General features: G+C 43.7%; 1 protein-coding gene across 2 annotated transcripts in view; it reads left to right on the top strand.

Annotated features, from left to right (window-relative positions):
* CDH13 (cadherin 13) overlaps positions 1 to 15658 on the top strand; it is a 1028096-nt gene that overhangs the window by 638226 nt on the left and 374212 nt on the right. For both annotated transcript variants that reach the window (XM_068528121.1, XM_068528122.1), the window contains exon 6: positions 7744 to 7888. In XM_068528121.1, coding sequence (XP_068384222.1) covers positions 7744 to 7888 — 145 coding nt within the window. The remainder of the gene's footprint in view (positions 1 to 7743; positions 7889 to 15658) is intronic.

The raw sequence follows: 15658 nt of genomic DNA, 5'->3' as shown, positions 1-15658 counted from the left end.
AATCTAACAAGTAGGAAACCTTTATTGCCTCTTTGATCATTTTTTTGAGGGAGCTGTAAACACCACATCCAGTCCATAAAGGGGAAGATTACACACAGAACTGTGTAAATGAAGGTGGAGGAATGTTAAAAAGGCTAAAAATATCTTTTCCCTGGGAACTCTCCAGGAGTTGGTCCATAATGAGATTCAACTTCGATAAATGAATAAAGCTGAGAAAAATAACTTGAATATGCAAATGATTGGTGTGAAAGAGAAATCTAGATTACTGTAATAGGAAAGCAATTTTGAGGGGGTAATGGCTGACACAGAAGAATTGAATCGAGGGTACTGTATCCACATTTGCAAAAGTCTAAAGAAAGGTCTGTTGGGAGTGAACAAATGCCCAAGTCACCAAACCTCATCTGATCTAACAAAGCTTTGTTTTGAATTTCCTATGTGTGTGCTACACACACTCGCTTATCTTTTTATTCCTTTAGCAAAGAGAAAAATGACATTCTAAACATCCTTTGTTACATACGCCAACTTAGATACGGAGAAGTGAAGTTCCTTAATAAGACAGGCTCACCGTGTGACCCAGTTAGCCTGGGACAGTCTTGATTTCCACCTGTTGTTGTGCCTTAATTGTTGATAGTACCTGCTTTCATTCTAAAAGTTGTTCGAGTTTGAACAATTAATGATGTGGCCACAGTATCAATTTTCTATTGCTGCTGTAACAAGTTACCACAACTGTAGCAATGCAAAACAAAACAAATTTGTTATCATGCACTTCTATAGGTTTTGAGTCCAACATGGAACTCACAGGACTAAAACCACACGCCAGCAGGCCTGCGTTCACTTCTGGAGGCTATAAAGCAGGCCTTGGCTTTTCCAGCTTCGGGTGGCTACTCACACTCCTTGGCGCATGGCCTCTTCCTCCACCTTCAAAGCCAGCAATGGCTGGTCAGGTACCTTCTCACATCAAATCACCCAGACTTGCTTCTCTTCCTCTCTCTTAAGGACCCTCATAATTACATTGAACCCACCCAGACGATCCACACTGATCTATTTTAAGGTCAGCTGATCAGCAACCTTAATTCCCCTTTGCCAAGTAAACTTACATATCCACAGGTTCCAGGATTCGGACATAAAACTCTTTAGGAGTGTCATTATTCTGCCAACCACAGCCACTTTATAGGTAACAGAGCTGAAATTTGAAGGCAGGCTTTCTGATTCAAAGTCTAGTGTAATTTCAGTGATCGGGGAGGGTGTCTTTGGTGGAAAACCCTTGTTTGGTCTTTATGAGATGTTGGTAGGTGGGGAGGGTGTGAGAATTGCAAACAGAAATTCAATAAAAATATCTATCAGTGCCTTCTTTACTCGAGGCACTTAATTTTGGAGATCATCTGTTATAAATAATCTCATGATAGCCTACTTATGCAAAATCTCTGTGGGATTCTTTATCTCCATAGAATTTTTATGGAATTTTTTTTTTAAGCTATGAACATCTTTGAGGTTCTCAAGACATAGTTTCAACTGCCTTCCAGGAATATCCTATCAAGTTTAGATTCCCGTAACGTGGAACCCGGTGCTTATTTCACAGCACCTTCATAGTCATTGAGTCTCATCTTTTCTTTATCCTTCTCCTCTATGGAGGCAAATGCTGGCATCTTATTTTTCATATGTGTTTCAAGGTTTTGTGTAAATCTGTATGTCTAAACTTGTAGTCACGTGTAACTGGAGATGTCTAATATTTGTTAGACATTTGTATATCCCTAATTGAATGCAGTGAACTTCTAGTTATCATTTTGCATTTCTAGCATTATAACTATTCCTATTATAAAAGATGGTATTTGGAATGAAAGGAACAAGGCCCATCTTTTTGACTTATAAATTGGTTCAAGTAGAATTTCCTAAAAAAGTATTTCAAAGCAGCATCCACGTCGGAAAACGTTTTTATGTCCCAAAGAGGTAACTTGGAGGGCACCTACTCATTTGGGTAGGAGACATCATATCTGTGTCCAAAAGAGAAACTGAGTCACATTATGTTAGAGTTATAGCTCATAAATTCTCCTCATTTTCTGTGATGTAAAAATATATGGTTGAAAAGCATGTGAACACGCACGCATTCCACTGATAACCAGTAGTTTAACTATATCATCTCAAATAAGTAATTTACTACGTTGTGTATGTTTTACTTCATTTGAATATTTAGCCCAAAGCAGAATTATCAGAGTTCAAAAACGTCACTGAAGTGTTTTCTAAATTATTTTACTTCAAAATGACTCATGAGTCTATAGACTGTGTATCTCACACTTTGTTTCTTATCTCATTGATCCAGGTTTGACATCTGTTACTGGGGTCATCTCATAGAAAAAATATTGTGTTTTAAGAGCCAGTGTTTTCATTTTGGCCTTCACCCAAAAAACCTTGTCGCATTTGTTTTTCATCAGTTCATCCCTTTGGATCAGATCACAGTATCAAATTTTGTCTGACTAAATTGTGTCTTTCATAAACAGAGCAAAGAGAATAAGCCAAATGAAGGGCAAGATGTTAATAGCTTGTTGTGACACCAAAGGCCAGTGTGCTTGTACGTGCTTTGTAATTTGGCTTGTTACGTTTGTGTCGCGTTGTTTTTTTAAGGGATTCTTGTCTACGCGTGTGCACAGCCCATCTCCATTATTACGGTGCAGTAATTGGTTTGAAGAGTCATCAGTTTGCATGTTGTGACTTGATAGTTCCCACTTCTGGTGGAGACACCCCCAGGATATGGAAGGAGAATCGAGAACCTAGGAAGTGGGGTTCAGGAATGGTAGCCGAGGGGACCCTACGTGCTTCAGCTAGAGCTCCTCTGGCAGCGTAGCTTCCATTCTGACTCCTGTGGTTTTTCACCACCTCCTCCCCATTTCAGAGGTCAAGCTCCCTCTCACCCTACACACAGGACTCAATGACCTGGTGTCCACCTACCACGGCCCCTGAAGTGGAGCAATTAGTTCACGTGGTACCTTCATGTGGTACCTTCATGTCTCCAGTGTTGCATAAAGTAATTTTGCCTTAAACAGATAAAGAGTGATTTGCATACCTTGTTCCCCTCCCCATTTTATTCACCTTGGTCATTTGAGAGCTACATTTATAAGAGGTCCAAGTCTTTTCTTTTCAGAAAGTCTGTGACATTCCAGAAGGGAACATGTTGTAGCTAGGCTGATGCTATAATATTTCCCAACCTGTCACTTGTGGCAGGGTGTCACATTATACATAGAGGCTCATGGTGTGTTTTATTATGTATTTTCATGTGTATTAGGAAAAATTTTAAATAAGCTCACCATATCCCTGAATTCATGGATAATTTTGCCTTGGAGGAGTCATCAGTGAAACATAAGAATTTATGTACAGCAAAACTATTAAGTAAATAACATAGTTAGTAAAGAGGAATTTTTAAAATATAAGGAGAGTCCATGAAAGAGCATTTAGCAAACAAGGGCACAGTGGGGGACAGCACAAATTTTCAAGTCAGATCTAAGTTTGGATCCAGCTGGATCACAAACTAGCTTTTGACCATAGACCAGGTACTTAAATTTCTCTGAGTTTTGCTGCAATGGGTATTTCTCTAGGTTGTTTTGAGCCAAATGAGGCAACACATAAAAAGCCCAGACATGTATTGGACACCAAATAAATGTTAGTTCCCTTCTTTCAAAAGGCAAGTAATCAGTTTAATGTACTGGGTGTTGTTTACCACTGTGGTTCTTGTTCATGAATTAAGACTGCACAGAGTCAAGCGGCCTTCGGTCCATGGAGCCTGGGACTGACGGTCAGCTTCTGTGTGCCAGGAATGGAGAGACAGGACAGATGGCCAAAGCTGAGGCCAAAACTTCGGACTCCAGTCTCTTAAAGAGGGATTGCCTCTTCTCAGGAGGGCTCTATGCAGTCAGCAATGAGTCAGGTGCCTGCTGTGTGCCGGGCACTGAATCTCAGCCTTGGGGATTTGCTGTTGGGCACGAACACCCACCCCACCTCTGTCTTGATGGGGCCGGAGAGGCAGACATTAGTTGAATTGTCACACAAATAAATAAGCAATTACGTGTTATGGAAAGTGTTTTAAAGGCAGGGTACTAGTGCCGTGGGAGTGTCAACCACGGACACCCAAGGTAGTCTGGAGCGGTAATGAAGGATCTTCTCTGCCAGTGATATCTGAGATCTGAAGGATGGATGGGGGCTGACCAGATGGCAGATGGGATGCTCATGCCGGCTAGGAGGGTTGCACATGAAGATACCTGTGTTGGGAAGGAATGGGATGATTGGAAGAACTGAGGAAAGATCAGTGTAGCTGGATAATGAGAAATAGAGGGGCTCTCTTGTGATGTGAAATGAGTTTGGAGAAGTGGGCTGGGGCCAGATGATAAAGATACTTGTCACAGTAAAGGAATGGGCTGTTATCGTAAGAGGAATGAGAAACGATTGAGAGGTGTCCATTCTGGGGTGACATAAATCAATAAAAATTTTGAAAAGGCATCTTGGAAGCCTGTATTAGTCAGCCTTTTCCAGAGACACAGAAGCAGTAGGATTCTGTTATAAGGAACTGACTCACACAGTTATGGCAGCCGAGAAGTCCCAGGATCTGCCTGGGCCAGCTGGAGGCCCAGGGAAGCTGGTGGTGTGATCCAGTACAAGTCCAAAGGCCTGAGAACCAGGGAGGCCGATGGCGTATATTTCAGTCCAGGTCTGAAGGCCTGAGAAGCAAGACCACTGAGGGCAGCAAGGAATGGAGGCCCTCAGGTGGGAAGACAAGGGCGAATCCCTCCTTCCTCTGCATCTTGTTCCATTCAGGCCCTCAGTGGATTGGCTGGTGCCCACCCCCACTGGGGAGAACCATCTACTTTACTGAGTCCACAGACTCCAATGTTAATCTCATCCAGACACACCCAGAAATAACGTTTAATTTGAGCACCCCGTGGCCAGTCAAGTCGACACATAAAATTAACCATCACAAACCCCTTAGAGAATAGATTACGGCAGGCAGTATTAGTAGCAGGGACACCCATTAGGTGCCTGTTGCAGTGGCCCAGGGGGGAAGTGTCAGAAGCTAATCTCTGGAGGTGATGATGGATTTGGAGAGAAGAGGGTGGATTTAAGAGAAATTCAGGAGACAGAACAAGCAGTGTAGACCCGACTCATTGATGGAGTGGCTGGGGATAGAAGGCCTCACTTGGGGAAGAGGGTGGCTTCTGAGTTTCTGCTTTGATCCCTGGGAGAAGGACCACCCTCTGGGCAAAGTTTAGAGCGAAATGGTTAACATGAGACCGGATTTATCATACTTTCTAGTTGCTCAAAAATCCTTGCCTCCAGAGGGAGGAGATATGGGGATATATGTATAGGTATAGCTGATTCACTTTGTTATAAAGAAGAAACCAACACACCATTGTAAAGCAATTATACTCCAATAAAGATGTTAAAAAAAAATCCTTGCCTCCAATAATGACATTTTGGAATATTTTGATTAAATATTGACACCGCATATCTTGCATCTCAATGCATCTTGCATCTGAATCCTAATCCCCCACATTCTACAAGACTTGGCTAGTGTCATAAGCCACAAGTAAGACAGAGGAACAATTCACATTTGCCAAATATGCAGATCTGTCAGAACTGGGAGGGGCAGACTCTAGATCCAGCTCAACATAATGGAAAGACAGACACTAAGGAGATACAGTTGATCAGGATGAAGGCCAAGTCAAGTTCTTGGCAATTTTGGGAGGACAAAAGGCCAGACCTTCATTATTACAAGAAATTGCTCCCAAAGCTTGATTTTTATTTTCTTCGTTTAGCAGTATTCTCATAGTAGCTTTAAAAATCAGCATAAAAGCTCATTCTCTGTAAGATCTCCTTTGTGTGCAGATGTTAAAAGGCTCTGCCTATTTAATTTCTTCTTAGCTAAGGTACTCATGCATTATTTTATCTACCCCAGAAATCAAAGTGTGTGTGTGTGTGTGTGTGTGTGTGTGTGTGTGAATTTGTTATTTGTTAGTGAAAGGATGAAGTAGTGTTAAAGAAAAAATGAAAAACAAATTCCTCTACCCAAGTATACTTGGTTTCATGTTTGCTTACTACTTTCAAATTCTGTCCACATGTGTACATCACACATGTATAGTACACATGCTATTTTTTGTGTTTTCACACAGTATTCTAAGTAGATCAACAAAGTTGAATAATTATTTTATCTAATGGCTGTATTCTAGCATCTTGCTACAAACACATTCATTCAACTCGTCTTTTTTGCACTGGACATTTAGTGGACGCCAGTGTAATTTCATTATTAGAAATAACACTGCAGAAAGTATTTCCACGTATGTAGTGCAACCTGTCTCAAATAGAACCCAGAGTGGTATCCAAATGGAACAAAGTATGTGTCCTTCATAGATGCGGTGAATTTTGCCATGCGACTTTCCAAAGGGTGAAACCAGTCTATAACACATTCAGGTGGGGTATAACAAACGTGTTTCTCTTTTCCTAATTAGGGCTAGTTTTGACAACAGTATTGATGATAACAGTAGCAACAGTAGCAGCAGCTAATATTCTTGAGATGAGTTACGTAACAGGCATTATATAAAGTGATCTAGAAGCATTGTTTATAGCAGTTTAAAATGTAAACTCTGGGGACTGACTTCACAGGGCCAAATCCAGACTCCACCACCTAACCTCTAATTGGCTTCATTCCCTCCTCAGAAATGGTTCATAGGGTCACTGTGAATATCAGGTGAGTTAATATAGTAGAGAGCCTCGGTAAGCCCTGGATAATGTTGGTTACCATTATCCCTAATAATGAGTGTTTTATGATCCTATTTTACAGATGATAAAACTGAGAGATTAAGAGTATGAGTTGAGGTCACATGACTAGTGAGAAGGTGTGCTGGGATTCCAATTGCAGAGACCATTTCCCAAGGATTCCAGCTACAGAGACCTTTTCTGACAGAAATACTCAACAGGGTCCCAATGCAGGGACCACCACTGATATCCAAGAAGTGTCACCGTGGCCACTGAGTTAAATCAAGGAAGTATCAGGCACAGAAATGAGAGCATAAAGTCTGCATGGTTCACTAGAAAAGCCACGACATAATTCCTTGTTACCATGCAACAGTAAAACTGGTTTTTCTATGCTATTTTCTTCAGCCTTGAGATCTGAAGGTAGTTCTGTATGGAATTGTGAAATCCCTGCTAGATTATAAAGGCCTGGTGGGCAGGAGTCCCACGGTCTCATTCAGGACCCCAGCAAGCACCTTCCTTGCCTCAGGAAGGTTCTCTATAAATACTTACTGCCCTGAATTTCTCCCAAATATTACCATAAACACTTTTGGTTATTTCTTAATATACTCTGTTCATAACTGCTTAGTCAGTTCTTTTTATTAGCATAACATTCCTTTTAAGCATAATGATGTTGGAAAAACAGAAACAATGTAAGCATATTTTCTCAGCTGTGACTGATTGCTGGTGTTTAGTGTTTCCTTTTTTTTTTTTGGACTTCCTGTGCAGATTTGATGAATTAATTGTAAATTTCCCAAGTGGGACTTAACATGAACTGATCTTTGTCTTTTATTCTGTAATGTTTAGTTTCTGTTCTAGTCCTGGTGACTATCCATTGAGACCAAAGTTTGAATATTGCCAAGGGCTCATAAAATTGCTGATATAACCTACTTTCTTTCTCCAGAGAACCCGCCTTCAATTTTCATAATGAATGAATGCCTTCTTTCTCCCCCAATTTCTTTCCTCCAATAGCTACTCGTGGAGACCACTGATGTCAACGGTAGAACTCTCGAGGGGCCGGTCCCTCTGGAAGTCATCGTGATTGATCAGAATGACAACAGACCGATCTTTCGGGAAGGCCCTTACGTTGGCCACGTCATGGAGGGATCACCTACAGGTATGTTACGTTGGCTTACCGTTCGCATAATGGCTTGGGAAGTGGCATCCTGTGATCTTTGGGGATTCTGGAGACTGTTTTATTGCCGCTCTGACTTATTGTTGGTATGCATCAAAACTGACATATTATTTCCCCGGATAGCAGCAAGAGCTGGAAAGCTGCAACTCAGAACATGACTGGCGTGTTGCAGACTAGGAACATGTCTTCCCTTGTGCCCAAAGGTGATCCTTCAAGGAGGACCGACATCTCAGTCTCCCATGTATGGCTGATGTCGGACACCATGTAAATATCTAGCTCACCCTTGTGAGGGCCCAAGGCTGAGCTTGTGGTATAGTGGGACTTTGCAGAAAATTAAGGTCCCCACTGCAAGCTCCTCAGTTATTTCTCTTCATAAGTGCCTTTTAATAAGAACCATTTGGGGAAAATGGGTAGGACTTTTTTTTCCCTTTCCGTAGAAGACATGGATGGAGAAAACTTTTCTCTTTGGTCAAAGGGCCAAAAGCAAGCATTTTATTTCTCTCTCTGGCAATACATGTACCTAGTGTTACAGAAATCACTCAAGGTTACTATGGAACTCCTGGTATCTTTTCCCCATGTTTAACCTTTCTGTCACAGAAGGTTTTAGAATTGAGAGCTCCCTTTTCTGGCCCATAGCTACTAATTAAAGCATTCCATGACCAGCAGCAGAAGTCACTCCTGAGTATAATGCCTGAGAAAGTGAAGAGCAAAGTAGAAAAATCCCTATTTTAAGGCTGGACTTTGATTTTTAGCTTTCGAATACATTTGAGTGAAAACATGCCACATGAAGAGTGTCAGTGTTGCTGTGTCTGGATTACGCCAAACACCTGCTGTAAGCAAAGGAGTCACTCCTCAGGCCGATGGGAGATGGAAGCTCAGGGGCTGCTTTAGCTGGTTCTTTTTCCCCCTTTACGGAATGGACGGGATGTATCAATAACATGTAGATACGGGAGGCTCTGGAAGCATTGCCATGGCAACCTGCCTGGACTACCAGGTGAATAATTGTATGCAAGGTGCCCAAAAGCTCCCTTCAGCTTTGAGGAGCTGGGCCTCTGTGCACCTCATCAGATAGATCCCCAGGGGCAGAAGCACCCTCTCCCTTCTGGGATTTGAATGCGTTCTGTAAAAAGGAGAGGGCCTATGGGCAACGTCCTGGAGAGATGGAGAGCGGGCAGGTGAAGGTGGGTCAGGTCACTTCAGGGCAGACCTTCCCCGTGGCACTGCTCAGTGGGCTGCTTTTGATGCAGAGATGGCTTCTGGTGAGACACACCCTAGAATTTGGGTTGGATGCTTACGGAAATCTTCTTAAACAAGCTGATGTGCAGAACAGGTTAGGAGAACTGATAGGGAAAGCTGTTAAAGAGACTGGAGTTTGAGCAGAGCAGAAAAATGATTCCCAGTTTCCATGTGTGGTACCCGGGCCCTGAATGTGAGTGACTGGAGCTCGAGATGGGCAGGAAGAGTGTTCTAAATGTAAATGACAGTGGTTACATCCGAGTCGGCTGTGAGCATGTATATGTCTTTGTATATTATGTGTGTATGTGATTAGACAATGTCCAGTTTTTCTCCCACTGTGCCCTTCTTTGAAGCTTGAGAAAGAAATTTCAAATTTTATTGCTTTATATACATGTCGTATTTTCAAAGGAAAAGGGAATCTTTTATGCTTGTTGAATTTGTTAAAGCACAAAGCAGTTCAGTTAGGGTGGACACATACCCAGCAAAACATACATCACCTCAAAGTTCTGTTTATGATTGGTATTATCCTATAAACATACAGAAAGACTTGGATATCTGTATGGAGTCGTTTCTTCCAGCTGTGCAGAATTTGGCCTGAATCAGTGTTTTCTTTCTCAGTACCCTCTGGGTTGGACTATGAAGCAGAAATTGACATGGAGTCAGTCAAATTTGAGGTCAAAAATATGGAAATGTTGTGGGAAAGTTTCAGAGGAAAAAACACTTAGCTTACTTAGCACCCTGTGGGAGAGCTCAGGCAGATGGCCCCCGAAGCGTCTGCAAGGACAGTGGGGAGCTGGGAAAGAAGGTGAGACCCATCTTCCAGTCCCCTCCCAACCTAAGCCACTCGTAAGTCATAACAGCAAGCCCTGACAGGCTAGAGAAATGATCGCCTCTTCTGTTTCCACAATGTCCTTCTCGTTTGTGGCTTATGGAATCCTACGTGTTGTGGACCTTGTATCACATCCATTTCGCAGAGGGGGATGCTGACCCCAGAAAGAGTTCATTGACTTTGCCCAGTTCACACAAATGGCTGATGGGGGACAGTGTTCAGGACTCAACCTGCAGCATCAACCTTCAAATCATGTGCTCTTTCAACTGACCCACAAACTTCACGGTGAAAATAGCCATTGAATGATCCCGGCATTTAGATGGGCACTTGTGTGCCGACGACTTTCTATCACCGTATCCTTTCCTCCACTCTGCCCTGAGGGCTGGGCACCACTCTTCCCATCATACAGATGAGAAGACTGAACCTCAAAGGGGTCCGGGAACTTGCCCAGAGTCCCTTAGCTGGTGGATGAGCTAGAATCAGGGTCCGCGTCTGGCCTCAAGGCACAGGCTCTTTCTTGGGCACCTTCCCTCACACAGACTCTTTGCAGGCCCAGACTCTTTGATTTAGCTCCTGAGATAAACTAACCAGCTCTTCTGACCAAAGAGCCAGGCTCCTTGAGTCATTTTTCATTTAATGTGAGCTGTTGTTCCATCTCTAGGGTTAAACGATGTTAAACATGGGAGCCCTTTTCATCACTCACATCACTTTCTTCTGCATCCGCATAACCAGAGCCAGCTTCGTGGGGTGGGACCTGCCCAGCCTCACAGAGCCCCAGGCTCTGAAGGGCTCCACGCTTGGTTTAATGCTCTGTTGTCGCCATCTTAATAATTCTTAGTAATTGTTCAGCAAGGGGCCCTGCGTTTTCATTTTGCACTGAACCCCAAAAATTATGTAGCTGGTCCTACACATAGCACTGTGGCCTAGAGCTGGGTTTGATGCTCTGCCTGGCTCCTTAACAAGGTGAGACTGTGGGCAGGTTACTGAACCTGCTAGAAGCCTCAGTCACCTTGTCTGTAGATGGGGTGGGTGTAGAATAGTGCCTACCCTAGAAAACTTTATGCAATGAGTAAATTAGGCAATGTGCTTCTTAATGCTTAATGCTTGGAATATAATAAGTGTTTAAGAAATGCCAGTGTATATTGTTAATGCTCCAATTATTCTTATTATTCTGGCAGCCTATCCTTTAGGGAAGGCAAGGCAAAAAGACATGCAGTTTGTGTGAAGGAACATCCATCTCCCAACCAACCAAACATCGTTTTCATGTTGCAGTGTACCCAGATGCCGTCAGCACCAGTCCATCATGGAGGAAGGTCACCCATATTTATCTGTATGTGCAGACAGGAGGCCATTGCTAGCTGCTCAGCACTAAACTCCAGGCTATCGTTTTGGGGAATCATTACTAGATGAAGAAAGATCAACAGAAAATAATAGTTTTTGAACTTTGCAGATTATGGACTGTTCCTTTTGTGGAGTTGCAAGGCATTGATTTATGGGACCCGCGCCCAGGCCCTGGCTGCTCCTCAAAGAAAACCAGAGCTCCGTGTGAGTGTGACGTTTTCTGAATGCCCAGTGCGTGCCAAGACCTCACAAGTAGGGGGTAGGTAGAGGCTGGGACCCTTGACGTTCCTGGAGGACGCACACACCAGGGCCCCGCAGTGCCTGCTGGCACCAGCTCCCCAGTGTTTTTTGCCACTGGTGGTCCTCTGGGCACCATTGAGAAGGGCTATCCATGAGGAATGGTGTGCAGGGCTTCCAGAAACAGACCCTAAGACGAGGACTGAGGGCGGGTGGTTTACCTGCCAGGTACGGGATCGTGAGTGGGGAGAGCTGCAGGAAAAGGAAGCCAGCCAATTTCAGGTGCCGCGTTAAGCCAGCTGCCAGAGCAGGCAGTTCTGAGCTTGATCCCTTAGGGAGGGAGGGCTCTGGGAAATGACGTTTAACACACACATTGGAGTTACCCCAGCTCAGGATCCAGGGAGCTGGGCTATCCATCCCGCAAGCCTGGCAGGCATCCATTAAGAGCTCTCCCCAGAGGGACTTTAATTAATTCCCAGGCCCTTTCGGTCAGCTGGGACCACAAGCAGGGTTTCAGCAAGCTGGGTTCCAGAAGCTCAGGGGAAATCTTCCAACAAGATACAGGAACTGGCTTTTGCTTCCATGCTGTTGCTTCCATGCTGTTGGCCACCCTGCCTGTCAGCAGGGGCAGCTGGGAGAAGGGAGCCCGCCACCGAGACAAGTGGGGCAGCTTGAGATACATCAGGGGAGGGAGGTAATGGGGAAAATATCGTAGTCCTCAAACTATGTAACTGAGAAAGGTGAATGTAACATTGACCTTTCTCTTTAGAGAGGAGACAGGACCACAGGACCTAGAGGTGTGTGTTCTGAGTCCTGAGAGATACCCGTTGCTTAGTTGTGTGCTGACTCTTCTTGAGGCTATTGAACAGAGGCAGAGATTAGCAGCTAAATCCTCATCGTCTAACTTCTGAGAGCCTGAGGACCCGTACCCTCTCTTGCTCCCTTTATTTTTTTTCCATCCAGTATTTTTACTGAGCATCTACTCTGTGCCAGCGGTATTCTAAGCTCTGAGGGTCCAGCTGTGGACCTGCCAGATGCTGCTCATTCCCTCCTGGTCTGCAGAGCCAAGCAGGGAGACAAGCAACAGATAAATCAGAATTGAAATTGGTGGGCAAGGCAATGTAGCCATAGGGACCCCTCATCCTAGGAGGGAGGGAAGCCAGCCTCCCTGAAGAGGTGATACGAGGAGAGCAGGGGGCTTTGTCTTTTATTTTATCTCTGGGATCCACCTGAGTTTCTCTTCTTCAAGTCTCAGTTACTTTAATTTTTAAACAAGTCCTACCATGGCAGACATGAGGGAAGCAGCCGATCAAGTGGTCTTTTGGGACAAATGGCTGTCCCAGGAGGTCAGCTTTGCTCGGCAGTTGGTATTTTCTAAAACAGCTTGAGCCAAATAAAGATGGTTTTGATATTTGAGAGTTGGTATTTGGGACCTAGCTCAGCGTGAATTCTCAGTTTGTTGGTATGACCTGGTGGTAAAGTCCCTTTTCTGGTCACCTGTTTACTTGTTGCAGTAATTGCATGTGGCCTTTTGGTCCACCAGCTCTCCACTTCTCCTCTGCTGGTGTTTAGACTTTCACATCAAAGGTTCTTCCATTCTCGGCTCTTCCAGCCAGTCCTGTGAGCTTCTGGAATAGTGGGCACGGGGCTATTTTTTTCTTAAGTAGATAAATTTCTTTTAAAAATAAAGTGATTCCACTTTCTTCCCCAGCTTTTTTAAAGTAAAATTACCCTCCAGTCTCACCATCTGGGGGAGACCACAGTTGCCACCTCAGGGAGCATGGTTCTAGGGCTCTCCCTGGGCACCTCCACACACAGGGATGCACACACACACACAGTTTCACAGAGATGGAGCTCTGCGTGCTCTTCTCTAGCTCACTTTCTTCGCCCTGCAGCGTCCTATGGACACTTTTGTAAATCAGTAACTATCAAGAGACATCATTGTTTTAAACAGCTAGCGTCGGGATCTACCATCATCTAGTCAGCCAATCCCCTGTTGACTTAAGTTGTTTTCACTTTTCCCTCCTTACAATCAATTCTACAGGGGAGAACACGTCTCTTTCTAGTTGTGTGACAATTTCTTTAGGGTAAATACATGCAAGTGGAATTGATAGGATAAAGGATATGCTTATTAACATTTTGATGTATATTGGGGTGACACTTCTAATCAGAGGATTATATTTGTATCTTGGCTAAACTCATGCATGAAGATACAATAGTCTTTCCGTTCACATATGAGCATACTGATGGACGTTTATTTATATTTCTGGATTATTCCCAATATCTCTCTAAGGCTTGTGGTCACTTCACTAACTGTGTCTGTAGGCTGTGAACGGCCTTGCTCTAAACTTCTCCCCAGATTACGTGGCCGAGGAAGAGGACTGAAATTGTTGATTCTGACCCCTCTCCTGGAGTCATCATTGGAGTCTTAGCTGAGGGAAGTTGCCTAGGAACGGATGTCATTAACAGGCTGCAGTGTCATTCAGATTGAATTATGATGCAAGTCACTCCAGTGCAGTTGACCATAAAACAAAATTGATGAAGGAGTTGCATAAGCTAATCAGAGACATCTTCCCAAAAGGAAAATTCCAGAAAATAAAGAGTATCAAAAGTGTTGAGTTATCTGGACTTTGCTACGTATTCAAGAAACTGAATGTCCACCCAGTTGCTTCTAACCATGTCTGGGGTCCCCAAGTGATGTCTTACAGGGGCTCTAAACCAAGCCTGTCAACAACCTTGTCGTAGCCACTGTTGTTTTCCCTCCTTTATACCCCAGCCCCTCTCTGATGGACGCTATTGTGTATGTTGCTGCTGGTCCACGGGTGCCTTGGAGGTACCACAGGGCTTGGTGAGACAGGGGAGGATGTCTAGAGCCCTATATTCTGTTCAGAGGATACCCAACCAGTAAAACTGTGTGTCGCATCTTAAACGTGGGGAACTTTGAAAACAGCTCTTCTCGTTTTCGTTCGTAGCCCTCTCTCCACCTAAATTCATATATGAGTCAGTGGGGCTAGAGACCATTTCGGGAAACAAACACCACATTGTTTTTGAATCACTCTTCTCTCTAACCATGAAATCTTTGTTCCTTATGTGTCTGTCTCCCCTCTGCCCATCACCCACCCTTATACTCATTCATGTCAGATCTTTGAGGCACTGAGGATAACCCAGTGACCTGGAGAGATATGGCTTCTGTGCTCATGGAGGTTACTTCCTCCTAAAAATAAATACTTGGTAGCCCTGACCCACTAATTTGCTGGATATATTTTAGTCTCAGGCTGGGAGTCATCCTTCCATCCCTCCCCATTTGGGAGAGAGAAGGATTTATGACATCAACTATGGAAAAATAAAATAAAAATTGATTAATTAACTTAATTAAAATAACATAATAGTTTAAAGTGAAGGGAAGGTAAAGAGGCATTGGTAGCCTCAGAAGCTTAGTGATCATTCTACAACATTTTGAAAGAATAAATCTGCTGGGGATTTCCAGTCAAAATGGAAATGAGGTGACAGTTGAGCAGCTACAAAATAAAAATGAAAACGTTCTTGAGTTGTTACGGCACCGAGCACGGTGGACTGCAGTGCCACTGAAATCATCCCTGACGCCTGAGGATCCACTCTGAGCGGCCCAGGAATTCTTAGTGTTATAGATGAATACAACAGAGCGGCAGGTCCACAATGGCATTAAGCAATTATAATTTTAGGGAAGCCCTTATTTCAAATCAATTCCTGATGACACTTCATTCAGCAAAATCGCTTAAAGAAAATTTATTGGGCAGGGTCTATGAGCCAGATAGTGTTCTAGGTGCTGGAGATGCAGCGGTGGCCAAGACCAGTTAGCTCTCCACGCTTAAGGCATTTGCACTGTAGTGGGAAGAGAAAGATAATTAACAATGAATGGAATAAACAAGGTAATTTAAGACCTTTGGATAAAATAGAACAAGGTGATGTGATAGAATGACAATGAGGTCAAGGAAGATCTCTCTAAAGAGGTGACATTTAAGCTGAGACCAGTGAGAATGCAGGAGCCACAGTGTCAAGGGGCCAAGCAAGGACATTCCAGGCAGAGGGATCAGAAAGTGTGAAGGTCTGAGGCAGGAATGAAGATGGTG

The sequence above is a fragment of the Eschrichtius robustus genome, chromosome 19, assembly GCF_028021215.1.
Source record: "Eschrichtius robustus isolate mEscRob2 chromosome 19, mEscRob2.pri, whole genome shotgun sequence".
In the NCBI taxonomy this organism is placed as follows: Eukaryota; Metazoa; Chordata; class Mammalia; order Artiodactyla; family Eschrichtiidae; genus Eschrichtius; species Eschrichtius robustus.
Note: the sequence above shows the minus strand (reverse complement) of the source record. Positions and strands in the feature narration are given on the sequence as shown.